Below are 27,461 nucleotides of genomic sequence, written 5' to 3' on the forward strand. Positions count from 1 at the left end.
AGCATAAAATAGTGTGAAAGAAACACCCATAGCATAAAATGGTGCAAAAAAGGCCAAAAACACCATAATAATGCATGTTGAAAAAATGACCGAAAAGGCAAGGCTATAGTATGGAAAAAATTTCAAAATATGACATGTCCTAAAAACTGCTGAAAACACCCCCAAACAGCATAAAAATAGTGTGCAGAGACACGCCATAGCATAGAATGGTGCAAAAACAGCCAAAAACACCATAATAAATGTTTGAATAAATGACTGAAAAGGTAAGGCTATAGTATGGAAAAAATTTCAAAATACGACATGTCCCAAAAACAGCTGAATACACCTCAAAACAGCATAAAATTACTTGCCAACACATTCCATAGTATAGATTGTTGCAAAAACAGCCAAAAACACTACAATAATCCATGTTGAAAAAATGACCAAAAAGGCAAGACCAAGACATGCTATAGCTAAAAACGTTTTAAAAAAACGGCCAAATATGCCAAATCATAGTATGGCTGAAAATGTCAAATTATGAAATGCCCATAAAACAGCTAAAAACTGCTTACAATAGCCTGAGACATGTCATAACATCGGCTGTTGCAAAAACTTTCCAAAACACCATAATAAAGTATGTCGAAAAAACAACCTATAATGCCATAGTACAGTATGGCAAAAAATGTGAAAATATGACATGTCCAAATACCAGCTGTAAACCACATTAAATAGCATGCCGAGACACGTCATGGCATAGAAAATTGAAAAAAAAAAAAAGCCCAAAACATGATAATACAGCATGTCGAAACATATCAATCATAATTTAGTATGTTGACCAAAAATCATCAACCTCCTACAATAGTATAATTACCAAAAATCATAAAAAACATTATACTATAATACCTTGGACCAAAAATTATAAAAAATGTCATACTGTCACCCAAACGTCATTAAAAAAGTCATAGTATAGTATGTCGCTCAAAAATTGTCAACAGTCATCAAAAAACGTCATACTTTACTACTATAGCATGTCCACCAAAAATAATAAAAAACGCTACAGTGTAGTATGTCGACCAAAACTCATCAAACTCATACAGAAGTATAATGAACAAAAATCCTAAAAAACGTCATACTATAGTTTGTCGACCAAAAATCCTAAAAAACTTCATGCTATAGTATGTCGAGTTATTTTTAATATTCAGGAATGTAAAAAAAACAGACAAGTGTTTCATGCAAAGACTTTTATTTATGAATAGTCTGCAGTACTCTACAATAGCACACACTTGTCTCTATTTCTGATCATTCCGAATGACCATTTCAGATATAGACAAATATTGTGCCTTCAAAAACAGTTCCCTTTTCACAATAATCTAAAAATACCTTGTTCTGTTTTAAATATGTAGCATAACTTTTTGAAAATAAAATATACATTATATGAAATATAACAGTTGTTTATTGGATAGACTATATAGTACCAAATGCAATTATATGCAAATACACCTTCTCTCTGTGACTTCTTACGCATTTCATGCACGAAAAAAGAAGGAAAAACAAAAGATGTCGCGCATACAAAAGAAACTGTACATACTCCTGTATGAAAATAGAAAATATCAAAGCAAGATGTGCACCAATAGTCTATTCATGTTACAAAGAACTTGCAGTACAAAAAGACCTACGAGAATGACCAGATAACACATTACCTGGAGCACAGAGGTACGGGTACTGGGTTGGATAACAGGACAAAGACAAAACCTGGCACTGAGCTTTCACTGATGGACTCCAGTCAGAGCCACTACACACGTCTACGACCAGATCCAACAGGTTCAACATCAAACACTGGATCAGAGAGTGACAGGGTCAAACAAGCAAACCAAAAGTTGCAGTTTTAGCTTTGAATTTTGGTAATAAACCCAGGAAATGTAGCTGTCCAATGCATAGCATAAAGTTTGGTTTGGTTTTTTTTTTTCTTTTTTTGTATTGCTACCCCATAAAGTGAAGTGAGTGTAAACCAATTGCCAGTTATGCCCACAACACACAAAAGCACTGATATGTCAACATTAAATTATTGTTCAGATACTGTGATTAGTATTCCAACAACAATGTTCTGTACAGCATCAATATTAAGCTTCTTCAGCTGAATATTATCATTATTGCCAAAACAACTCCAAATGTTTCCATTAAAGCAAAATGAATCACCGATGTCCAGTTAAAAATAGGATTCGTAAACCGACAATACTGGATGTGTGACACACAAATGAAGTTCTCCACAGAAACAGTGTGTTCAAGGCACACTGCGATCAATATAGCTACATCTATCGTTTCCTGCAAAAAAAGCACTTTTGAAATCACACAGATGTGAACAAAAGGAAAACTCCACAGTTAAATATAGACTTCTGTTAATGCCACAAAATATATCTTCTTCAACAGTGAGAGGATAAATAAAAATGACACGAAAATCAGATTTAAGTGTTGCGATTGCTGATGCTGAGACTGACGGTGCCCGGGGTGCCGATGTGAATCCCTCCGAGTGTAATCTCTGATTTTTTGAGGAGATTATCAGGTGGTAACATAGAGCCAATAATCTCAGCAGTGTAAACCCAACACTTGTACCAGAAGGTAGAGCTTTAAAGCAGACGTTAAAATGAGATCAGCTCCTTGAAACGGAGACTTAACTACTCAAATCGTGTCACAAATGTCCTGTATATGACGACTATATTGCTCTTAGTGAAACTATTCAAAGACCACAGTGTTTCTCAATGCAATCCAGGCTCTCTGAGTACATTCTCTATCACACAAGTATAAGAATAAAGAACAGGGGGTTTCATTATTAGTAATACACCCAAAGACTACACTTCCAAAAATCTAGTCTTTTCTTAACATAGATAAGAAAATATACATTTCTTCAGCAATTAAATGACTTAAATTGATATTTTTTATATTCTTAATAAAATCTTATAACTCTTTCTTATTTACATTTGGTGTAGGTTAATACTGATTGTAATGCAATACTGTTGCCTTCTTTTTTTTCTGTTACATTTCTTATGTTTGTTGAGCAGAAGCACTTTTACATTCATATTTCGACACCCAGAGCTCAAGAAGGAGCCCAAGTGCAGACGGGAATAATGACATGCATTTTTCCAAAAGCAAAATAAGACAACTTCAAAAAGAGGAAGTCTGCTTGCTCGAGCAAATAAACTTTTGAGAGAGGTGGAGAGAATGGAAGGCCGAGGACGTCGAGGTTGAAAAGGCCTGGAGAATTGGCACCGGCGGCGCCTTCATTTGGCTGTAAAAAAAATGCTCTCGCAGCACCAGGACAGTCAGTTCTGTGAGAAGTAATGCGTAACAATATTGGAAGGGTCGTGACGACTGACTGAGCCGTGAGGTGAGATGAAAGCCTTTGTTGTTGGAAAAAGCTGTTAACTTGAGAAAGACAGATTTCCACAGTGGCGAAAGCAGTGTCAGGGGTTACACTCTCTCCACTCGGCTGGGGTCGTAGGAGTCTGATGAGAAAAGGGAAAAAAGAAAGGATGAGACAACACAATCAAAACAAGTCACAGGGGTCTTATCTGCCCCTAAAAAGGTGGAAATTAAAAGTACCCTATGGAGTTTTTGACCATTTGTTAGTGCTCATGGATTCACACAATTCCTGTTGGTGGAAAACACAGAAAGTAAAAAGTTACTGTTAACACAATTGTCCACAAAGCATTAAAGGAACAGATCAGCATTTCCTAAAACAGGCTAACAAGCTTTCCTTTTAAGAATGAGATGTACAGATATTAGTCCTGTGTCTGTGCATTTAGGGCAGAGCTGGAGTGGAGACATGGTTATCCTAACTACAACTAAAGACTGGAAGCATAAGGAAACAGCTAAAATGGCACAGTCCTAAGACCTACTAATGTATATGAGTTATGTATATTTTTGAAAAATAAGAATAGGCTGAATATTAATAAAAACACTTGGATCTAATATTTTGTTATTCCGTTCATACTTGTTACTTACTTGTTTCTTCTTACTTAGTTATATTCCACCACACATAAACATTTAAGTATTTTTCCAACTCTAGTAAATGCATTTCTAATAATGTCATTTTTTAAAGTATTCTACTTAATACTAATTACAAACAACTAATATTGTTAACATCACAATTAAGAACTGATCTGTAAAAAAAAAAAAAAGTCAATGAAAATATGTATCAAGGCTTAAAAAGGCACCTAAGTGTATAAAATAAGGATGAAAATAGAACTGTGAATTGTTCATTAAAAAAAAAAATCCCCCTCCTTCCTACAGCAGTCCCAATGTTTTCAAATCCTAGATACGCCCCTGCTAGAGATGTTCCAGATACTGATTCCTGAACTTGGTTATCAGCCGATACTGAGTACCAATCCGGTATCATTACATTTAAAGAAAAAAAAAAAAAACAACAGCTGTATACTACTAACCCCATAAGGATGTGGAATAATTACTCTCTGTGTCAGGTTAAACTCTTTGTAGAACGTGAACAAATACATACAGAGAGTGAATGCTGCTAGAAGAAGCTAGTTTGACATTTCGCTAATTGCTAGGGTTACACTTTTTACCTTAAATAATTTCTTCTTTAAGACTCTAAACACTAGGTGCTAGTGGCTGCACAGCACAACTTGTTGTGTCTGCTACTGTTTTACGAAAACTGCTATTTTTGTGCTGTTTTAAAGTTGTATCAATAAATTACATGGTATCAGATCTGTGCACAGACTTCTGTACTTGCAGATACCTGATCCAGCATTTTAGGCAGTATCAGAGGCATTTCTGATGCTCTAATACTACACTGATTCTGCTTCACTTTGAAGTTAAAACAAGCATATAAAACGGTTAATCTCTGAATTCCTTTGTACCCACCTGAGACAGAGAGCACCTCCTCCTCCTCCATATTCGAGGGGCCACAGGTCCCAGTGCTGAAGCTGACAGGCAGCGTTATTTCTCTCTTGGGAACACTGCGAGGTTTAGGAAGCAGAGGAGGCTTCTGCAGCCGCCTGGTGCGCTGCTTTGGTGTCGGCAACTTTTCTCCCTCAGCGTTTTGTGTCGTCTCAGCTCCTCTAACCTCCACTGGTATCTGTCCGTCTTTCACCTTCTCTGAAGACTTTTCTTTGTCATCCTCCAACATTTTCAGCTCCATCTCTCCATCTGGCTCTTCTGTTTTTAATGTAACAACTTCTTCTTTACTCCCTTCATCGTCTTCTTTTAGTGCAATCTCAACATTCATCTCTTCAGTCTCCTCCTCCTGTCTTTGCTCTTCCTCACATAACTCTTCATTGGTTTCTTCTTTAGGTCTACAATCTTCTTCAGAACCTTCCAACTTGTGTGTTTCATGTGCACATTCATCTAACTTCTCCTCCTCTTTCCCTCCTTCTTCCTCCAGTTTCTTATCCTCTTCATCTTCTTGTTGCTCCACAATGTCCTCCTTTGTCACTTCCTGGACTTCACTGTCCTCTCTGTCACCATCCTGCTCCTCAGAATCTCCTCCAGACTCTGAACCTTTGAGGCTGAGGCGCCTGATTCGAGACACTGAGTCCAGCTCTTTCAGACGGGCCATTCTGTCTGGAGTAGACCTGCCTAAAGATGAAGCAGATGAAGAGGCGGAGGAGTTTAGCTTATCTTGTAGTGATTCGATTAATTTGCATGCTCCACCTCGCCCCCTCCTCTCCACACTGCACATGCTCAGTGCTAGCTTGTCATCAGGGGTTACAGGGAGGGACAGGGGAAGCTTAGGAGGGGGGAACTCGGGCAAATCCAGTACCACCAGGGACTGAAACTCAGTATCTTCATTGTCTTCACCATCACTGTGGTAACTACTGTGCTTTTGTTTGTCTGCTTCTTCATGGTCCTCTCCTGGTTCATTCACCTTGACCTCCTCTTTCTCTGCTACTTGGCCAGTCAAGGCGTCCTCTTCCACTTGCTCACACTCTCCTATCACCTGCTGTGTCTCTTCACCTTGACTTTGTGGTTTCTCTGCTCCAGTGGCATCCATATCGTCCTGGTTGTCCTCTGACTGTTTATCAGCAACACCCAAGGATTCCACTTCAATAGCTATACCCAAGATTCTGGCAGCCCTCTGCTGGATGGACTCATTTTCAGGGATACCTTTTGCACATTTTACCTCATACAGGTTGCTGAGATCCTCTGCAGGTAAAGAATTGGCTTTCTCCTGATTTAGTAAGTTCTCCAGGTGCTTATCTGCCATGGTTAACTCGTTTTTATAGGTCAGAGGCTCAGAGATGGCGTATCTCCCATCACCATCGTCATCCTGTAACACAAAAGAAACCTCCCTGGTAAGCCTGGTGATATGTGTTGATGCCTCTTTCTGAGGTGATCTGCTACTTTCACTCCTGCTTCTGCAGATCCTTAAATTCACCTCACCCCTAAATGCTGGAACATTGTCTGATTTAGCCTCTTTCTCAGTCTCTACATCAGCTTGAAGCTCTTTATATGAATTGTGCTCGGGGCTACCACTATTTTTAACAAGTGCTGTCCTGCTCTCCCATGAGAGCTGCACTGACTGACTAAGCTCCTTAGGATCTAGAGGAGATGGGACTGAGAGGGAGCGCTGCATTGGCTCCCCAGGACCACCAGGAGTCTCTGTGTAGACAGTTAACCCTACATCCCTCAGCAAGGACTCTTGAGGGACCGGGATGTCCTGTCTATAGATATGGTTTGACTCACTGGGTGAAGATAGTGAGGGCAGGAGGCAACTATCTCTAGGGCCTAGGTTGGAGAATATGGATAGCTCATTTGTTGGTGGTATGTTGTTTGTCTGTTGCCTTGAAAAAGCACTCTTCATGTCCATGGAGTCTAGATCAGCTGTAGAAGCAAAAGACTTTGATCTGACTTCTATATGGTTGGGTTTTTCTATGTGCATTGGTGGAAGACTGATTGCTTCCCTGCCTGGTTCTGGACCAGCAGTGAAATGTGCTCCTGATTTAAACCGGCCATATCTCTTATTCACCCCATCTAGATCGTCAATGCTCTGAACCACATTGGGTCTCTTGCTGATTGTGTCTTCCATCTCCTTATTAATGGTTTCCAGTTCCCCAATGGCATCACAGGGTCGTCGGTTCACTGGTTTTAACAGAAACTGACCAAAGGTCACTTGCTCTGCACTCTCTGGGGGACTTGAGTTGCTCTTCTTTGGGGAGGATTGTTGCTGGTCTCCAAGGTCCCGGACCTTTGATGGGGAGGGTGGGTCTTGTTGTGATGGTTGAGGGGATGTTGGTTGTGCTGGGCTGAGGCTGAGACGGGAGAAGGCGCTGTTGCTGGAGGGATTAAGATTTTTCTGGCCTGCCATGGGGTAACCATAAGAGCTACTGTCTGTCCCCACACCGTCTGTGGTTGTGTCTGACACAGACTGAACAGGCTCTTGTCCTCCAGGAGGACTCTGGGGTTCGGGGCTTTTCACCACTGTCAAAGGTGAGCCAGTCTGGGTTTCCTGGTTACGATATTGGTTTCCAGGCCAGGAACCAGCATAGCATAATTCTTTGTCTTCACTGGCTTGAAGTGCCCAGGCATCTATTATCTCCTTCCTTAGAGGAGCCCTCTTGTAGTTCCTCATTGAGGATGTGCTGCTGGTGTGAAAGTAAGAGTAGTGGTGTCTGATGGGCATCTCGTTCACCGACTTGCTCCGCACGTTGGGGCTCTCTTTGAGGCCTACAGCGAAAGTTTCTGTGTTGGTGACAGTCAGGCTTGGTATTGTTTCATTGTTGTTCTGATCCGCTGCTAAGTCTTTGCTAATGTTAGTCGGTGTGTGAACAGGAACAGACACAAGGCAGAAGATGGTCTCACTCACTCTTCTCTTGGTGTTCTCTGGCCCTGAATCTGGGGCAATTTTCTTCACTTGGGTGATGGTTTCTGCAAAGACCTGATCTGAGCTGGACCCCTGGCGAGAACAACTTCTTGTTATTGGGGCCTGGAAGGCTGAAGAGGGAGATGAAGGAGGACGTTGGTTTTTGGGATATCTGTTGTTGCAATTTTGGTCAGTTGCTGGGAAGTTATCGACAGCCTCTTTGTGCAAATCACTGTGCCACCTGTTATTGTCATTGTCGAAGTCGCTAGAAGACGTCGGGTTAACATCATCGGCCAGTTTGGCAGCGATGAAAGGCCCCAATGGCGGGGGCAAAAAGGCACTGTCATTGGATGGAGGCTCTGACACGGTGACGCTGGGAAGCTCATTGCGGATGTGCCGGATCTTGTCAGCGTCCGTCAGGGAGTTGCCACCCAGGGCTGAGGAAATATGGCGGATGCGGGGGTCATCAAAGGGGATGTATTGGATCCCTCCACCAGGGTGCTGCTGGGTAGTATACACGGGATAAAGCTGCTTCTGGCTGGACAAGCTCCTTTCTCTCTGTGGATCAGGCCAGGGACTGGCTGGATGTCTTGTGAACCAGTGAGATCCGTCTGGAGCCACTTGTATTTGCTGGTACATGTCCCCTCTGTACCTAAGGGTAAAAACAACGGAGTTGCACTTTATCCAAGCAACAATGACTTCAAAAAGACAAAGGAATAGAAAAGAAGTGTTAATTATACTGCTCTACTCTAATATCTGTTTAGCAGGTTACAAACTGCTTTTGCAATGTGGATTCATAGTGTCAGAATACATCGGGTACCTTTTTTGCACTTGACAGATTCTTTCATAGATATAAAGCAGAGAACAAGCTATCTTAAAAGACTGGAGCCTATCCATTGTTATTGCATAACATAAAACCTCTCCAAAGAGATCTATCACAATCTGACTTTGCCCTTGCATATAAAAAAATAATGTAGATAGTCTCAAGTCATGATGTCTTTTTTTTTTTTTAGTTTTTTTTAAGAAGAGTGTCATCCAAGATGTACAGGTGTGGCGTGGCATACAGAATTAAGGGGCTACACCCTCTCCAATCATGAACAGTACATTAATTTTCTTACAAGCAACATTTGCTCATATTCATTGATGGTATCTATCAAAGCATTCTTACCCATTCTTAATAAAAAAATATTTTAAAAAATGTGGTAAATGTGGATGATCTGGACTTTTGGCAACTTAACAAGCTAAACATTTCTTACATTCAAGACTTATTTTAGCGTCATGTTTACACTACAGAACTACAGCTTCTTAAAGAAGTCCTGCCGAAGACTGATGATAATGTTACACCAAAGGTTGGTTCTTATACAATCATTGATTAATTTGAAAAGTGCAGCAAATTAATGTGCAGAAGGGATGAAATTAGGTAAAAGAAATTACCTGTAGTCTACAGCAATTTCGCCATATGCCCGCCGCCCTCCCATTATAGGAACTCTTTTATAAGACGGGGGAGGGATGTATCCCGGAGGTCCAGAGTCCTGTGCAAAATAGTCCAGTTGGGGGTCCCCTGTCCTTGATATGGGAAGTGGCGTTCTGTCCCTGGCCTGGGGGATCACTGAGTCTCTCCCAGACAGCATCTCACAGCTTCCCCTAATCTGCTGGTGCATCTCATAAGAGGGAGGTCTGGGGGGTCGGGTGAAGCGGGGCTTTGGTGTCATTGAGAGTTGGTTGGCGCTGGCCGGCCTGCCATTCTCCGGCCAGCGCGGTGCCCTGTAAAAGTCATGGTGTGACAGTGGGTGGCCATTGACCCGCCTGTACAGTTCCAGACCGGACGAGTCTATGTCCACATATTGCAGGCTCTCAGGCTGCAGCATCCTGGGCAGGGACTGGGACTTGGCTTTGGTCCTTGGATGGACTACCATACCCTCTGGTGTCCTGGCATGGAGCCGCTGCTGCTCCTGTGCCCATCGCTCACCCTCATTCTGTGACAGCTGGCGGCCAAAACTCACGGCTGGACGCCACTCCTCTGTGCCAAGGCTCTGGCACTTCCTCTCGCTCGCCATCCTCCACTGATGGAGAGCAGCTTCCCTCTCTCTGGAGCGGGCCTGAGCCTGGACCTGGGCTTGAGCCTGCACCTGAGCTTGGGCCTGGGCTGCCCAGCGCTGCCTCTCCTGGGCTATCCTCTGACGCTCCTCTGCAGACAACTCTTGGCCTCTTGCTTGTTGAGGCCCTTCCGGTCTGACATAACCCCCCTGCCCTCCTCCATGCGACTCTCTGAGGTCAGCATAGTCCAGCAGCACAGTGAAGTCTTGGCCTCTCCTCCTCCAGTAGGACACATCCTTGGATTGCGGCTGAGGACCTCTGGTGCCATCACAGAACCTAGAAACACAGACAAATAGAGGCATCAATCAAAATGCGTGTCGGAGGGTTGAATAGTGTTTTCACCTACACCTAGTATGTTGATATCATTCTTTAAGCGATTACTTCTGTCTCTTACCAATATGAATTCCTGTCATAAAAGACTGCCCCAAAAAGTCTACAGCAGAATTCAAATATCCAGCCTCCGGACTTGTGGACTGAACCCTCGTGGACTTCACTCATACACACTGTGACATGTTCTCTGTCATAAGTCTGCGAGACCAGAGACTGCAAGCCTCTGAAAGACAGGCCCCGAGTCTGTTTCACTTGTTGCCGTGGAAACGTTTGAGTGACAACTACATTCATGTCAACGGTGATTGCTGCTGTCATATTCTATCTGCTCATCTGTCCCAGCAGATAACAAGATATAAATCCCATCTATAGGCTATTTTGAGACGGAACAAAATGACATTAATACTTTTCTATACAATATATAGGCTACACATATTTTCCATGATGTAGTTAAATCTAATTTCTGGCCAAAATGATTCGAGTGATGTTTTAGTACAATAATTTATCATTAGTTTGTTTGTTATTTTTACTTGGCAATTAGAAAAAAATTAGAATGTCACGTCCGTATTGCTATAAATTGTGAATAATTAAACCTGCCAATACTGGTGAAGTCTGCGCTCCAAGTGGACTCTGTCTGCAGTCTGCAGAAACTCTGCTTGAGGCCCTTTGTGGACTGGATGAATTGTGGATTTGGACAGCCCTCAACACTAACAGACTTCCCATAATTGCGCCTGCAAAGTCTGTGACTCTGCAAGTGAGGTGAAGTCTGGAGATTTGGATACAGCCTCCTTTTTTTCCCTATTCTTGATCGATGATGGCAGGCAGTTCAAGCAAGACTTTGAGTGTCGCAGCTATAAACAGCTATAAACACTTTGGCCTTCAGACATGACCAAACTGTGTCATACAAAGTAGTTGATTTAGCCAATGGAATGTGCTTAAATACTCACAACAGAAAAATCTGACTAAACGAATCAGCACTTTGAACAATTAACGCAATCAAATAATCACAACCATTGTTCAAGGTATTCCAACAAATACCTGTCCACAAGATAAGAGGCAAATAACCAACAACAGTTTTCAATGTGGACAGATTTAAAAAAGAAAAAAAGAAGAAGAAAGAAAGCATCTCCCACTAGATGGAGACACATGACCATGAGTAGCAGTGCAATGTCTGGTAATTGTGTTTTTCTATGGGGCATAATGAACACATTACACAATGATACACTGTGGCTGTTAGTCCCGGATGTCCTCCAAGACAGATCAACCATTTAGAGGACGTTTCATTGCCGATCTTCCTATTGCACTGTCCTTTAGCTCCTGTTCTGAGAAAATGGGCAGCATTTCTCTAAAGCAGTGTAAGGAAAGCCTCTGCTATGTCACTGAGAGGATGTTTGATGGCAGACCTGATGTGCTACAACAAGATGCAATGGGTCTCAGCATACAGTCTGATCATTTCAGGCTATTTGCGGAGTGACTGACTGACTGACAACGCAAACAAGACGCAAGCACATGTGTACACCCCCTCGAGGCCGAGGCCACTGAGCGTCCTTGACATTTCCATCCATGATCATCATTGGCCAGAGATGTTTGCTGGGGGATGAGGGGAGACTAGCCATGCCAATCTGCTGAATTTGAGGGCATCTTATGTAAGATGAGTTACCATCATTAGCCTAATTGGGTCTAAGTAGCAATGCCTAATGGGAGTGCCAAGATAGGCCTGTTCCTTATCTAAACTAAAGCTGCCAGGCAAAACGGATTTGGATGCGAGGAGGGAAAAAAGAACGATGAACAAATAACAGACTGAAATCGCAGAACATATGTCTTAGCAATTCCCACATTCCCAACAGAATGCTCTGATAGCACTGGCACAGCAGCGACATGAAAATGCGGATTACTCGTCTCAAAGAATAAAATGGAAAAGTGAAAAAACACCAACACAACCACTGACATTATTCAAGGTCATCTGACTATTTTCAGATGCTCTGTCACTGGCTGGTGGCAAAAAGGGATTAAAGGGAGGGAAAAAAAGAAATTCAGCCAAACAAAATGTAAGGAAAAAGGGAGGAAAAAAATCTGACAAGCCTGCCTAATTGTGTGGACTTGGGAACAGCTGTATTGACTTTGTCTCAGTTACAGCACACTAACCCCCAGAACTGGTGCAAATAGGCAAATTAAACAATCCTGTTTTCAGGAAAAAACAGATTGGCTGCAGCCAGGCGATATCTCTGGATCATACGTTCTAACAATCCCTGCCCGAGAGGGTTTCAATTGCATAACTCCAGACTAAGCTAAATATAGCCTATCCGCCATATACATATTTAAATACACTCTATATGAATCCTGTATTATTGATGGGCTATGCATTATATAAGTAGGTCTAATGCTTGTGAAAGCCAGTGATGCATAATGAGAGGTAGAAAAGGAAAGGGGGTATCCTCAAATCTGGCAACCTGTGTGTGTAAGTTTGGGCATGCTCAAATGGGGCACTCAGCTTTGCCCAAAAGCTGTTTTGATTACAACTCCAAGGTCCCATGTGGCAGATTAAGACTCCAGCACACACTTTCCCTCCCCCTCTGCCCAAAACTTGATTGGGAAGAGGAGGAGAGAGGGGAATAGAGATGAAATGAGAGGAAGATGCACACGAGGGGAAAGATAGAAGCAGGAGAGAGATGAAAAGAGGGACCAAGTAGGAGTGTTAGGCAGTTAAGATGCCAGACAAAGTCCCTGTGCAGAACTCCTTGATGAGGTTTTTAATTTCATTAATCTGCTCCATCAAAGCTCCATAACAATGCATGATTGTGTAATCTATCAATAAAGATTGAGGACAACTTTAATCAGGATGGGACATGCACAGGGGGTCGATCACACAGGAGCACACACTAAGTCTTACCCGCTGTCTGAGGTCAGCGACTCTCCCAAGGAGTGGGTGTCAATTTGGCTCCGATTCTCGCCCTCCCTCCTGGACAGACTCCTGTCACGGGGTTCGTTGTTGTTGTTGGGACAGCCGCTGCCGAACGCTTGGGGCTGCCTGGGTCCGCCACCGTTCCCATAGGGCACCCCGGGCCCTCTTTCATAGCCGTTCACTGTCCTGGGGCCGGGCCTGTTCTCCAGGATTTCATGGTGCTTGCTGTAAGACGGCGGTGAGGACGAGGGAGGCTGGCGGGACGAGGACGCGGGGGCTGGGGTAGGGGTGGAGGAAGAGGTGGTATGCTTGGGCAGTTTGTATCCATGAGAAATGAGGAGGTCCTCCACGCTGTACATGGTCGCATTTGTTTATGCTGGTTTGTTTTCTTTTTTCCTCTCTGCCTTTTTTTTTGTTTTTAGAGAGAGAGAGAGAGGAAGGTAGGTCGGTTGTCAAGGCGTCTCTGCTTCTTCCTTACGTGCAGCGGCAGGATCACCGGCACAGCTGCGCAGCTGAGGCCATCACTGGGAGAAAAAAGAGAGAGGGGGACGACATGAGACAAGAAGACAGACTGAGAAAAGAAGGTGACGCTAAAACCATTACACAGGCTACCCGTGTCCAGTTCTTGTCAAGGGTCCAAACCATATGGACAGTTGAGAGGACGAAACAAAAAAAAAAGACCCCCCGAACCCAAATTCTAAGCCGCCACGACAAAACCGACATCACCCGCCTTCCCAGCAGCCTGTCCCTCCCTCCTCTCTTCTCAAGTCCTCCTAGCAACAACCTTTTTCCATCTCACTCGGAGATCACGGCACCAAACCCGTCTATGTCCACCACTGAGGAGGACGGGGAGGTAAACAAACACCCTCAAAACAACCATAAATAACATGATGATTAGCGGCAACAAGAGTTTCAAAGCCGCTGGTGCTGCAGTGAAATGTCACTGTTTACAGTGGGCTCCCTGCAGACTTCATACAGTGGCTGGAAGCAGCCAACCACTGCTCATGTTTTGCATCAATGAGGCAACCGGGGGATTGTGTTCCTCTCTGCTCACTTCCGCATCCTCTCTATCGACATCTTGTCTCCATCTCAGAGGTATTTGCTGGTTTCAGTCTAGATGTATGAGGGCATTTTTTCAGCTGTATGCCCTCATTTTTTTCGGTCTCGGATAAGGGTTGTGTATATTCCAAAACTGCTACCTTCATTTCTGAATCCTTGAGAAAATTACACACTTAAAATCATTACAAATAGTATAGAATATCTGAAGTGAAATAAACTGAACGGATGATTCAGCATGCTCAATGCCCTCTTTTATGGTGCGTAGAGCTCAAATGACTAGCTGATTAATTGATCAACATAAAATTAATTATGCTATGTAATTTTGCTTGGGCAAAAGTGCCACAAATTTGACAATGCCTCCTCCTCAAACGATATTTTGGGGGGTTTCTTAGTCCACTAATACCCCTTTTACATCAAATTAGCTCTGGTTCTTGAACCAGTGCCTTTCAGGATTCTTGGAACCTTGGTGCTGTCTAGCGAACCACCCCAAGATCCCACAAGTGTTATTTTTTTGTTCTAGCTGAGAAACAACTTTTGAGCCTATTTATTCTTAGTCTAAATGCACTGAGTGGTTCAAAATTAGGTGTCTTAACCAGAACAGAACCAGTTCCACGTTGGTGGAAAAAGGGTATATGATAGTCAGTCAAATAAATTTGGGTTTTTGTCTGTTTGCACAAAATGGAAAAAAAAAAGAAATACCACAATATCTTTGACCAAACACCTTGATGTCATCATTGCATTGCTATATATTTGTGGATTGACACAATGATATGTCTGATAATCATCAGTAATGTGGATAAAATGACAAATATTTGAACAACTACAACAGTCTGATAAGTTTAGAAAATTACACCATAAAAACATAACACAATATGCAAAATCTAAGCGATTTATATCACAATATTGATATAATAGTGATATATTGCCTAATCCTATAATAATGTGTGGAAATGTTTCACTATTTTTCTGGCATTTCATAGACCACACAAGACCGCAAGAAAATAATCAACAAACTATTAAATAATGAAGACAGTTGCAACCCTATTTGTTTGTTTTCCTTCACAAGAACCAACTCTGTAAAAGTTCAAATTAAGCTCGAAGGTGGAATAGTTTTCAAGGGACACTGCAGAAAAAGCCGAGCAAGAGACATTGCAATAACAGTGAGTAAATGCTGATAATCTATAAAGACTGTAAAGGTCAAATTAGGGGCATAAATCACAAGTTCTATTACAATACATTATTGATTCTTTAAACAACGATATATGTGCTGATTTAACAGTCAGCCAAGGTAAGATTTGGACTTGATTCTATTGAGGAGCCTGTGATCAATACGAGGATTATCAGTCAATATCCTCACTGTCTTTTTAATGGCTGCTTACCAGTTGAGTAGTGGAAGGTATACGCAGGTACACCCACCTGTTTCTCTAGCCATATACAGTTAACCCACTTATTAGCCAAAAAGCCACTGGAATTTATTTGAGAGTATACCAACTTCTTCTTTTGTAACGTACCCATCTACCCTGTAGTGTACCCACCTCATCAGTTAGCACTACACTACTGATGCTGACCATTATCTGTTAGTGCTGTTTAAATGTTTAGGAAGGAGGAGCACTAGGACAGAAATAGTGACACATTTATGCCATTGTAATTTGAAAATATAAAAAAAAAAATCTAAAGATTATTACTTTGGACTGATAATGTATCCTTGATCACTGAATCGCTATTGGTCCAGGTCGATGTATCATCACACCCATATGTAAATTAGCATTCTAACTTTTGTTTTCTGCCCCAAAAACTGACTAAAATATTAGCATCAAGGACTGACAAAGAATTGAATTGATGATACCCAGGGTGCATCTGCTCGTGATGTAACGCCCTTGATGAAGTCATGCTTGCTGCCTTGTCAACAGGACAGATGCTGCTGCTGCGGCCCACTCATTCAATACTCTCCACTGGAGCAGACTGCCAACAACCTGGCTGTCCTTAATAAGAAATGGCATTCAGGAACAGCAGTGAGAGACTCGCTGCCAGAATCAAACGCTGTTCAGACAGTTTAAAAGCCAATCATACTATGATCGTTTAATGGTACAGCCAAATCGCTTGTTTTCGGTTCAGACACAGACGGCCGACACAGCCTTACAGAAATGTATTCAGCTGCAAACAGATTAGCATTTGTTTTGCTTCTTAGCATTTGTTTAGCCACGATAGTCCCATAGAGATGACAAAATCCATCTATGAAAGGAGTCCTGACTCAGAGGGCAGCATCACAAGCCCACTCAATTTCCTCTCGCTCCCTCGCTCCCTCCCTCCTCCTTGTACCTGAACCCTAGGATAGCCTACTAGGTGATTAACAGGATCCAAGACCGTGAAATGCCGCTCTCTTTGTATGTCTGGCTCTCTAATACGATTATCTTTTTCATTTAAAGCCTTAAACCTGTTAGTTTTGGAGGATTGACTCTTGGCGCTTATCCAGTTAATACTTTTGTTGAGTTTAACTCTTTCCACTAGAGGCTAGTTCTGAGTTTGGTAGAGAGGCTTTTGTGAACAATGTCAAAAAATGGGTTTTGGTTTTGTTCATCCAGATGTGCATACAGACCTGAGACATAAAGTTTTTCATTGACTGTTATTTCATGAACTGTAGTTGAACCTGTGCTGGGCAACAGGCCAGTGACTACATTCAGTAAGTCACAGAGGGTCTCTAACATACTGTAAATACCTGCAAAATGCAACCCAAGATGATAATATTTGTGGCCGTTTGTCTCTACAGGTTATTCAAACTCTTTGATGTTTCTCTAAAATGTAAACTTTTTTGTCTGTGGTTTGAACTGAGAACCACCAGCAGGTCTCCCAACATGAGATGCCTGTGGACGCAAGACGCGAGACATAAGTATTTTGATTTTACAAGCCACTTAATGCTTAACATTAAAATGCATACTCCACTGAATTCATAGTTTTGAAATATTTTACTCTGAAAAATGTAACTTAATTTAGCACTGAATTTGCCGCTTTCAAATTAAAATATGAATTTTCTTGAATTTCAATTTTAAAAGTTGAATTTGAATATACATTTTTTATGTTAAATTCAGATCCAAAAACTCAAGTTTCAGAGTTTAAAATAAACAAACAATGGATGAATGAATAAATAAATAAATTCAGGTTGCTGAAATTTGATTTGAAAAATATAACTAAAGAATTTTCAAATAGCACCATTTTGGGTTTTCAGGAAAGAATACCCAATCAAGCCTAAATGCACCTGGACTGACTCCTGGCTTAGTCAAATTGAATTTTTCGATCAGAATTTAATAAATCAAATTTGGGCAACCTAAAACTATTTTTTCCACTATTTTTTAAGTTGAAACTTAAATTTTTGGATCTGAAGTTATAAACATATAAAAAAAAAAATGCAAATCAAGACATTTCATATCTCAATTTTTAAAAAGTGGAAAAAGGCCAAATAAAATCAGATACATGGGTTACAAAGCAAAATGTTTCAATGCAATGAATTCAGTAGCTGTTTAGAGTTAAATACATGTGTCTCTTATTTGCTTCCATACACGCCAGACTCGGGGATTAGAGTCAGATTGTTATCACCACCCTCTCCTCCCTGTAGATGAAGCCTATCCCCTCAATCAGGCAAAGGCTTAATTAAGTGAGCCATAGGTCACAGGGCTATGTGCATTAATATGATAATTCACTTTTGTTATGATACTTGCATATTACCCTGTTTTGACTGCACATCCATATGCTGTCTAATCTCACTAAACCCTTAATCTGAGGCAATTGCTCTTGGTGTCATCACTAAATGAGGATTATCTCCATCACCAGTAAAAGTGAGGATTTCCTCCTGTAAAGTGACCTGCTTGCATTCAGTCCCCCAACACTTCCCCACCCCCCATCTCCTTCCTTCCCATGACAAGCTCAGTTTAAATACTGCTAATGCTGTTACGCAACGGAATTACCCATTTTATATCAAATAAAACCTCGGATTCAAGCAACGGTATGCAACAATGGCCGACTTTCATCCCCCTAAACACAACAACATTGTGTTTCTCCACAATGCCTTCTTGTGTGAAAAAGACTGGCATTACAGGCGCTTGAATTTGGCAACTGGCAGAAAAAAACGGGGTCGATCTGCTGTATTTTAATGACACAGCTGACTCACAGAGAGAAATTAATGATAGTTTATGGCTAACATGTGCAGCAAAGTAAGCTAAAAATAAAAAAGAACCACATGAGACACAGACAACTCTCACACCAGCCTCCACATTTTCTCTAACAAGCCACTGTACACTACTACTGTAACATCATTTACATTTACTACGCAGTCAAAGATGTAAGAGCGCCGCTTTTGAGGTCAAGTGAACTTTTGCCGAGGCCGCGGCTTGTTTATTAAAAACAGATACAAGCATTTTTTTTAGCTGTGTGAGGAGGTGGAGCCTGTGCCCTTACTGGTGGCTACACCAGTGGCAGGCTGCAGGGGCATGACGGCTTGCAGGTTGACAGTTTGGTGTCAGCTCCTTATTCATGGCCCAACTGAGATGAGGGCATTCTGTGAAGGTGGGGAAGCAGAGGGAGAGCATGGGTGGCAGATAATGCAGGACAGAGACCTAGTTCAGGCCTCGGGGAGGACAGAAGTGCAGAGTCAAGAGGGTGTTGGTAAATAGTTAAGATTGCAGGCATGGGGTACGGACTATGCAAATAAACTCTATAGATAGTACGCAGCAATGACAGTCGATGAAAATAAGAAGCATAAAGTAGAAAAACAGAAGATGTTCTTCACTGTGGTCAAAACAAATTAAGCAAAAGTGATTACTGTTGTCCTGAAGAAGACACTGAGATGTGTTAAAATAGCACAGCCTCTTTAAAAGTAAAGAAGTACAGACAAAAACAAATCTGGATTGAACAGGCTCCAGCATAAAAACACCACAACAAAAGAAATCTCATACGCCAGAGCCTGGAACCAAAAAGACGATTAGCCTGCTTCCTAAAATATTCCACAAGAGCCGCACCTCTCCACCACATTGTTCCCAGTCTCCTTGGATCTATAACAACTGACCCGAGTGGGAGTGTACTTGGCTAGTCTCTGGCCTGCATCTGTTAGGACTGTGCACGCACAGGGATTTCTCAGGGATGACAGCCCATCACATTCAGCAAACAGCAACGGTCCGCCGATTGTTTATCTATGTGACATCACTGTGTCCAGCGGAGGGGCCGTCTCTCTTCCTGAGGAAGTGCGTAGTCGTGGGGACGGAGGAGAGCCGACGGTGTCGCAAATGTTTCCAATCAGGCTCTCTGCGTGCTTCTGTTTGTCCCGGGGAAAGAAGTTGGAGGCCTGTTTTTGGCTGGGGCCAGAAGAATAAACAGCCTAAGGCCGTATTTTACCTACACTGACCTCCAGAAAGCACAATGTTCTCCACTTCAGGTGGACTGTAACTCAGCAACATAAAGTGAGCACATATTATCTGGGGAGTTATAAGCCCTCTGGACACTCACATCTATCACAAAAATCCCACTGGGCTCAGGAGCCACGCAACTACAGTTTAGGACAATGATGACCTATTGCAACAATGACAAATTAAAGGAATACTAAACCCACAAAATGACCATATGTGTATCAGTTACTCAATGAGTGTTAACACTGAATTCTTGAAGAAATCTTTGTGTTTCTCACATGCCTCCACAGTGAATAAAAAATCCAAAATAGGTTAACATTCTTCATGAATTTAAGTAAATCGGGACTGCATTAAACAAAGCAAAACTATTTCAAAATATGTGTTTACAAACAACTCGTGCAATATGATTCAAGTGTCACGTATTGATTGGTATGCTGAGTACTTCCACATGCATTTTCACTAAAACATTACTATTTAAAAGATACCAATATAATATGCATGGCTAAGTAGCGTGCCTTGGCACATGCATGCTCTGGCACGCTCAGGGCTGGATAATCGTAGGTAGAAGTGTTTGATATGATAACATTTTGATGAAAGTGCATGCTTGGGAAGCACTACGCAACAACTGGTTAAATAAGCCATGGCTTATACTGCATGAGTCAGGCTGTTCTCATGCACTGTTAGTACATATACCTCAAGAAGTAATTCACCATAATTTGTATTTACCAGACGAGAACAATCATGAGTAATCACTTATGTATATCCCACATATTTGGGATGGCTGTGATCACATGACCAGTGTGCTGTCTGAAGTAATATAAAGACCCAATATCTGCAAACAAAGTTGGAGTAGTTGACAGATCAACAAACACCAGATTTTCTCCCAAAACATCTGTGTTTGTGTCCTGTGTGAAACCATGTGAACTTTGACTTTAAGATAAATCATTATCATGTTTCTTTTCCTAATCCTAACCTATGCATCTTTACTTGCCTTAACCCTAACCACAGCTCTATGTTAAATACAAATTTAACGTTAAGCACATAAAATAATTTATGGGGAGCTAATTGTTAGATATCATCTAAACTGCTGTATGGGGATATGTTGCACAAGTTGTGTTTTTAAATAGATGTTTTGAAATAGTTTTGATATTTTGTGGTCTCCAATGAATTCACTTTATGGAGACCGTTCGCCTTTTTGGATTCTTTGTCCCCTTTAGAGGCATGCAAGATATACAAACAATTTTTTGCAGGGGAAGGATTGTTTTAAGGATGAACTTTGGAACAGCTGGAGATTTGACAACTAACAATCGAACATCTGTTTAAATAATAGCAAACAACAAAAAGATTTAACTATCAATAACAAAAGAGAACTCATCACCACATTGCAACCCATGTGCTTTCTGTAGCATCCACGCCCTCCTCGTAGAGAGAGTAAAAACAGGCAGGACCGTGCATTGTGAGTCAATTAGCTCATGCGGAAAGGTTTAGCCAAAAAAACACCCACTCACATTATTTTGTAAAACATATCCCATGGCAACAGTTGTTTTGCTTTTGTGAATGGCAGCTCACAGACAATAGCATGTGGGCTGCAAAGATATTCCCGCTGCATTGCTTCAGTCCAAAACTTATTACAGTCAGACTCCACTGGCAGGGAAATCAAAGGCAGGATGGGATGGGGAGTATGTGAGTGTTGGGAGGAGGATGGTGGTGGTGGTGGGGGGGGGGGCGGGGGTTAGTCCACAATATTCCAACACATCACAGTCTCTGGTTCTGATTCATTTCAGACAGTCAAAAAGTAGTCCAGCCAAACATTTGTCTAATGCAGTATCAGTGTTTCAATCCCAAGAAATCTTTCAATAACAACAGGCTCTCGCACAACAACAGTACACTGACGATGTGGGGGTAATTATATCAATGGACATAATTTCCATTGTATCGCAGGCTTATGCTCAGTTCAGCTGAAATGTAGCGATTTGACGACATGAGATTTCCTTCAACTGAATGCATCCATAGCTGTCATGTGGAGGGAGATTCAGAGCTCCAAAACGCCATGCCAACATTCGAAAATTATCATTTCATACAAGGATCAAAAACAAAACATAAAGGAGAGGTTATTAGGCGTGCTAATCCATCGAGGCACTGTTCTGCAGCACAGTAGGCTTCACCTGCACTGAACTATTCCCAACCCATGCTGTTTCTGAGCATGCCAAACTGGCTTCATGGTAATTAGTGTCTGTCAAGGTCCGGGGCTTGCTAGAGATGACAGTGGCATGGTTTATCAGCCAGAAACACAGTGATCAAAGGGTTAGCACGCTCTGGTTTCCTGTTAATCAGGTGGACTGTGCATGCCTCTTTCACAGTATTATAGCAGGAACGGTAATAAACAACTAGGCTTGGGAGGTATGAAATATTTCATACCTTCCTGAAATTTCACAGTTTGTAAATGACTGCTTAAGTGTGCGGCACTAACACCGCCTCCTCATTTCCATAGCAACTTTGCTGCTTATATCAGCTTTTCAGACTAATAAATACACAATAGAAATCCACAAAATGTTAAGAAAGAGTTATATTCTCACAGCTATTTTCCTCATTAAATAGAGAAATACAATGGTACACCTTTTGAATTCAACTTTGTCTCAGTCACAGAAGACTGATGGGTCTTAATTGCCTCATTAACTCATTTCTAAAACACATTTTATTCAAACTGGACAGAAAAAAAAAATAAGCTGACCCAAATCAACTTGGTTACTCTTGTTAGTGCTCTAGTTAGTAAGTCCACTGTTCCAACAATCAGCAGCTCTGCTCGGTCAAAATAAATCCTTAATTCACCAAGTTCGATGTAAAAAAAAACATGCCGTTATTCCCCACGGTCTCCCTCTGTCTGCTGGCCGCCAGCTCAGCTGCCTTTTCCACTGCTAGATGTATTAAGAAAGTCTGGATACAGCCATGGAGGTGGGGCCCTGTTTATTTCTATTAGAGCTGCTCATTGGCGCATGAAGCAAAAAAAGGTCTTTTACAGGGTATAGAATACCAGGATCTACTGGCCCATGTGACTAAAACACTAGAGACTTACAGTGGCCGAGCACAGACGAATGTGCCCAAGCAGGTAACTTCTGCCGTCGCAGTGACTGACTTCCGGTTTAGTGCTTCACTAGCTTGAATGGTGGTCTAAAAAATTTAATCTTGCGGCTCTTTTAGACGTTCCAAATGTTATCGAAATGGATGGCTTATATCTAGATGGTGAAATGAGTCGTTTTGTGGAGGTTTTGATGCTCACAAAAAATTTTTCCACTGATTTACAGACATCTCTTTCATAATGTAAGTCAATGGGAAAAAGTCTTTCTGGGACCGTTGACACTTTTGGCCACTATGTAAAATTAGCATCAGAGCCTGGTACACTTCAAGGGGGCATGGTTCCACCAGTAGAGACCGGAGACTGAGCTCTGGTAGTGCATGCTGTGCACTACATGCCATGAGTGCTGACGATATTAAAATACATACTTTTGGGATTTCTAAATACCCTAGTATACTGTAATTCTGTGATATCACCCAAGTGTATAAACAACATAAATGTATTTTACCAATCCGAGGCACTGTGCCTCGTCACATCTTGAGCACATCAGGAGTGTGATGTTTAAAGACAGCTGACAGGACATGGCAACTGCAGAATTATGTTGACAGATGACTGTGATGCAGATTACAGGTGGGATGAAAAGGCTCTCCCCCGCAATGTAAGTAAAGATGATGGATGGCCTGGTGCATGTGGAAAAGTGCGATGTAAACGTATGAAAATGAATACTCAGGGTTATCTCAAGGGCTTAATAACCGCACTGGCATAAAAGTGACACACAGAAATCACAAAGCAGGCAGCTCCTCGACCATCTGCCAAACGTATGAACGTCAACCGGTTAAGTATATACACTGACTGTGTATGCCTCAAATTCAGAGCCCTGCTCTCTGAGAGACACACTGGCAGATGTCAGTAGCTTTCACACATTTCTAGCTGGCTTCATCAACCATCCTCCTTCCTCCTGCCTGCGTCACCTCTGCTCTGACATCACATGTGACATCAGGCAGGACCTCCGAGGGGATCCCTGTAGCCGGGCAGATGACTTTCAAAGGGTTTGGCTGTCGCTACCCAATGGCAGAAAAACTCATTTTCTTGATGGCCTAGAAATAAAACTGAAGACAGACAGACAGTGAGAGAGTCTGTCAAACCCCCGAAAGCAACTGCTGCACGCACACAACATGATTACTGGAAAGGGAAAGTCTATCCCTGGGATAACAGAACCGGCTGCAACACTAAGAAGCCAGCCCACACTTATCGCTGGATGTTTGGACCACTCCTGAAAGTTGAACTGGTATGACTCATTTCATAGCCGTGGAGGGCCCCTCCAGTTTCGCTGACCAACCCTTTCCTCCGCTGCTGGAAGGAATTAATGAGCTGCTTCCCTTCTTAATACGCTCCCCGTCCCACCATACCTCACCCCCCTCAGGGCATCTAGCAGGGCCTTGTGTTCACACACCATCCCAGTCTCGAGGATGTGTGAAAGACCTACCACATAACACACAGGCGCCTACGCACATACACTTCAAATTTCTCTTTTCTGTGAAAATACACATTAGCCAGTGTGAGATTTTCATGTATTTTTGTCTTTTAAAAGAGATACTTTTTTTGTTTTTGAAGTGGGGTTGTATGGAGTACTTATCCATAGACATATTATATGCAGTAGATGTCAGTCTGCAAACCCCAATTTTGGAGAGGCAGGCTGACACAGAAGTTATATAATGTACTTCTTTGTAATGGGTATTATCAAAAAAACATATTTTAGCCACCGGAAAAAATGTCCCACCTGAAAAAATCAATATCAGTTTGAAAGTACACCATATTAAAAGTATTTTCTCCCACTACCTTTCCATCAGACAATCCTTTCTGATGGAGAAGCTGTTAATAGCTTCACTTCCACATTATTGCTCTCGTAAAAGCCACCAGACTTCACTGAGAAAAAGAGTGATTTTAGCTCACTGAGCATCAGAGCTGCTGGTCTACCGCTGCCTCAATCAGTTAGTAAGTTGATGTTATTGTGTGACTTTGTTGAATCCAAAATAACCCTTTAAAATGCCAAAGTCACAAAATAACAGAAACAAAATAACCCTTCGAGGCTGTGGCAGTACAACAGCTCCTGTGTTAAGCAATGTTAAATTACTGTTTTTTGCAATGAATTTTGGCTATGAAAAGAGAAAAATAACAGCTCCATTTTCTCATTGGAAATCTATATGACATTGAGGTAAAGCAGTGAAAATCCTCTCAATATGGCATACACTTAAACTAATATTGATTTCTTTTGACGTTTTTTTTTTCTGGGTGGATGAAATACATTTTTTTTGCTGGCCCCCATCCACAGCGGTACATTTTTTAGCTTCCATGTCGGACTCCTGGCTGCTTCTCCAAACTGGCGGTGTATCTACAGACATCTACTTCATGTAATACACTGTCTATTTATAAGTATCCCATTCAACCCCACTTTAAAAAATATGAAGTATCCCTTTAACTCATCAGCTGCTGTTATCTACAAATCCTGCACACTGTTATGAAAATGCCTCTTTACTGACATTTCCTTACAGCTTTTGATATAAGCTCACTGAGCTATGAAAGGTCTTGGCAAGAAGGAACAGATCACTCCCGGGCAATGTTAAGTACTACTTCCATAAATACTATAAGCAACATGACCTAAAATAATCTGACCTGAGGCAGTGACAAACCAAATAAGAAGTGAAGATAAAATAGGAAAACTACACAAACACTTGAAATGATCCATTTACAGCAACATTGTAATAACATCATGTTGAACTTGAACAGATCAGGTGAAATCTTGGCTTTGACAATGTGGCCTCTAGAGGTCCCTAAGTGACAGTAACAATTTATGTGCCAGACCTTCTAAAATTAAAGCCATTAGGCAATTGTGAACACTGTGACATAATTTGAGGTGTGAGTTAAGAGCAGAACAGTGTTTTCTCCATCCAGTCTTGTAGGCTGTTAAATATAACTACGCTGTAAAAACCTTTTAAGCCCAGCGTTCAATATTGAACCATAAATCATGAGCACATAACATTATTTACAAATTTGTGCATCCTGACAGCAGGATGGCTGTTTTGACAGTAAATGTATGCAAGGTTGTGAGGCAGGCGTGCGTGCAGGGAGGATGCATGGAGGGAAGGAGAAGAGAGGTCAAGCAGCAGCCGTCATCATCATGCAAACAGCAGGTGTGACAAAGTGACAACATGCAAACATCAAAGCAGCCTAAACTTGGCATACCATTTGCCATGGGCTGTTTGCAGCTCATTTCCATCGCCATTTGGTGCTCCTGAGCATCCGAGCAGAACCGAGAGCTACTGGACCCCAGTCTTGTCATCATGTCGTTTCGAAATGATTGACAGGCTTGGCATGATGCTAGGCTGGTTCTGTTGCAGGTTGTAGCATACTAGCCTAGCCCTGATGCGCGCAGTTCAAGGATGCATTTGAGAAAGCACGCCAAAATTAAATTAAAACATCTGTCTGTTTAAGCTTTCGTTAAAGTCAGGAATATAATCTTACCTGTTTAACAAGACTTAAGACCTTATCCGGATGAGAAGAGGTCCTTATAAAATTCGGCCAACATATGACCAACTATCCAGACTGTATTACAATAATTGCCCTGTTTTATAACTCCAGCTGCTTGCTGCCGCCCATTACAGCACATAGTGGGAGGAATCCCACTGAGTACATTTAAAGCACAGCAGTTCTACAAGTTAAAAATGTAAATGTAAGTAATAGATGTTTGGAGTAATACAAAATGCCTGCCGAATACAAGCCATAGCCCGAGTGTTTCAATTAAGGCGTTAATGAGTGTTCATTTTGATACAAAACTCCAATCGAGAGCTAGTTCCTAATAAAACTGCGTAATTTGCACGGAGTTTGGCCTCTCTCAGAGCGGAGAGAGCGGCATATAACGGAGCTAGCGCTAGCACTGGGCTAGCTCCATCAGCAATCTTTAACCTTCAGCTGATAGGAGCGCGTCCGCAAATAGTGGCAGTCGCCCCCGCACACGCTTCAAGTTAAAAAATAAACACCGCCATCCTCTCACTCGTTCACCTTTCTATTGACGCCGCCTGAAAGTGCCACAGTGCGGTCCTAAATCCTCTAATCCCCCGGCAGAGGCGGCAGGGACAGCCGGACGAGGTATAGCTGTCTGGGCTGCAAGTTGAGGGACCGCTGGAAATGTTGAACGCAGAGCAGATGCGACTCTCAACCTCTGGGTAGTCCTCGCGGCAGCGGCTCGCCTTCTCAGCATGGGACGGGACATGAAAATAAACGAACCCGAGCGAGAGTCCGGTTTAAAGGCGATGTGTCGCTCGACCTGGAGCTTCTCTTACCTGTGAAATGCGTCGTTGCGTTGCCGCCTAGTCCCCAGCGCTCATCCCCGCCGCTGCTCTGGACGGACTGAGCTGGGATCTGCTGAGGGAACAACCCCTCTACACCACAGCAGCAGCAGCAGCAGCAGCAGCAGCAGCACAGCTCTGAGGAAACATCCCTCTGCTCCAGCGGGGAGGCAGCTGGATGCTGCTCAGCGATAAGGTCACTCCACACTCTGCATTAAGAGACAAAGTCATCAAACCCATGCAGCTTGTCTATTTATCTATCCATCTATTTATCTATCCATCTATCTATCTATCTATCTATCATCTATCTATCTATCTTGTCCTTTAGTAGGCAGACAGGGATTAAATGATTATATATTTTTGACAATTTAATCACTGTAGCTGTAATCACAATGATTAATGTCCACTTATGAAGGTCAATTACTTGCAAATACTTTAATAATATCTGTAAGATTACCTCCAGACGTCTGCT

General features: G+C 42.1%; 1 protein-coding gene across 2 annotated transcripts; it reads right to left on the bottom strand.

Annotated features, from left to right (window-relative positions):
• Positions 1–1,218: 1,218 nt before the first annotated feature.
• Positions 1,219–27,198, bottom strand: jcada (junctional cadherin 5 associated a). 2 transcript variants are annotated; one of them, XM_042510384.1, is made up of 5 exons: positions 26,984–27,198; positions 13,107–13,642; positions 9,227–10,165; positions 4,855–8,444; positions 1,219–3,479 (listed from the first exon to the last, which is right to left on the bottom strand). In XM_042510384.1, the coding sequence occupies exons 2-5, from the start codon at positions 13,475–13,477 to the stop codon at positions 3,445–3,447; spliced, it is 4,935 nt and encodes a 1,644-aa protein (XP_042366318.1). In that variant the 5' UTR covers positions 13,478–13,642; positions 26,984–27,198; the 3' UTR covers positions 1,219–3,444. The 2 variants fall into 2 exon arrangements, with proteins under 2 accessions (XP_042366318.1, XP_042366319.1); XM_042510385.1 differs by lacking the exon at positions 26,984–27,198 and adding an exon at positions 26,703–26,797.
• Positions 27,199–27,461: the final 263 nt, after the last annotated feature.

Source organism: Plectropomus leopardus, chromosome 21 (genome assembly GCF_008729295.1).
Source record: "Plectropomus leopardus isolate mb chromosome 21, YSFRI_Pleo_2.0, whole genome shotgun sequence".
Classification (NCBI taxonomy): domain Eukaryota; kingdom Metazoa; phylum Chordata; class Actinopteri; order Perciformes; family Serranidae; genus Plectropomus; species Plectropomus leopardus.

Coding starts and splice junctions, on each gene's coding strand:
- jcada (XM_042510384.1), bottom strand. CDS start 13,477: ATGTACAGCGTGGAGGACCTCCTCATTTCTCATGGATACAAACTGCCC. Junction 10,166..13,106: donor TCGCTGACCTCAGACAGCGG/GTAAGACTTAGT, acceptor CTGTGTTTCTAG/GTTCTGTGATGGCACCAGAG. Junction 3,480..4,854: donor GGAGGTGCTCTCTGTCTCAG/GTGGGTACAAAG, acceptor TTTTCTCATCAG/ACTCCTACGACCCCAGCCGA.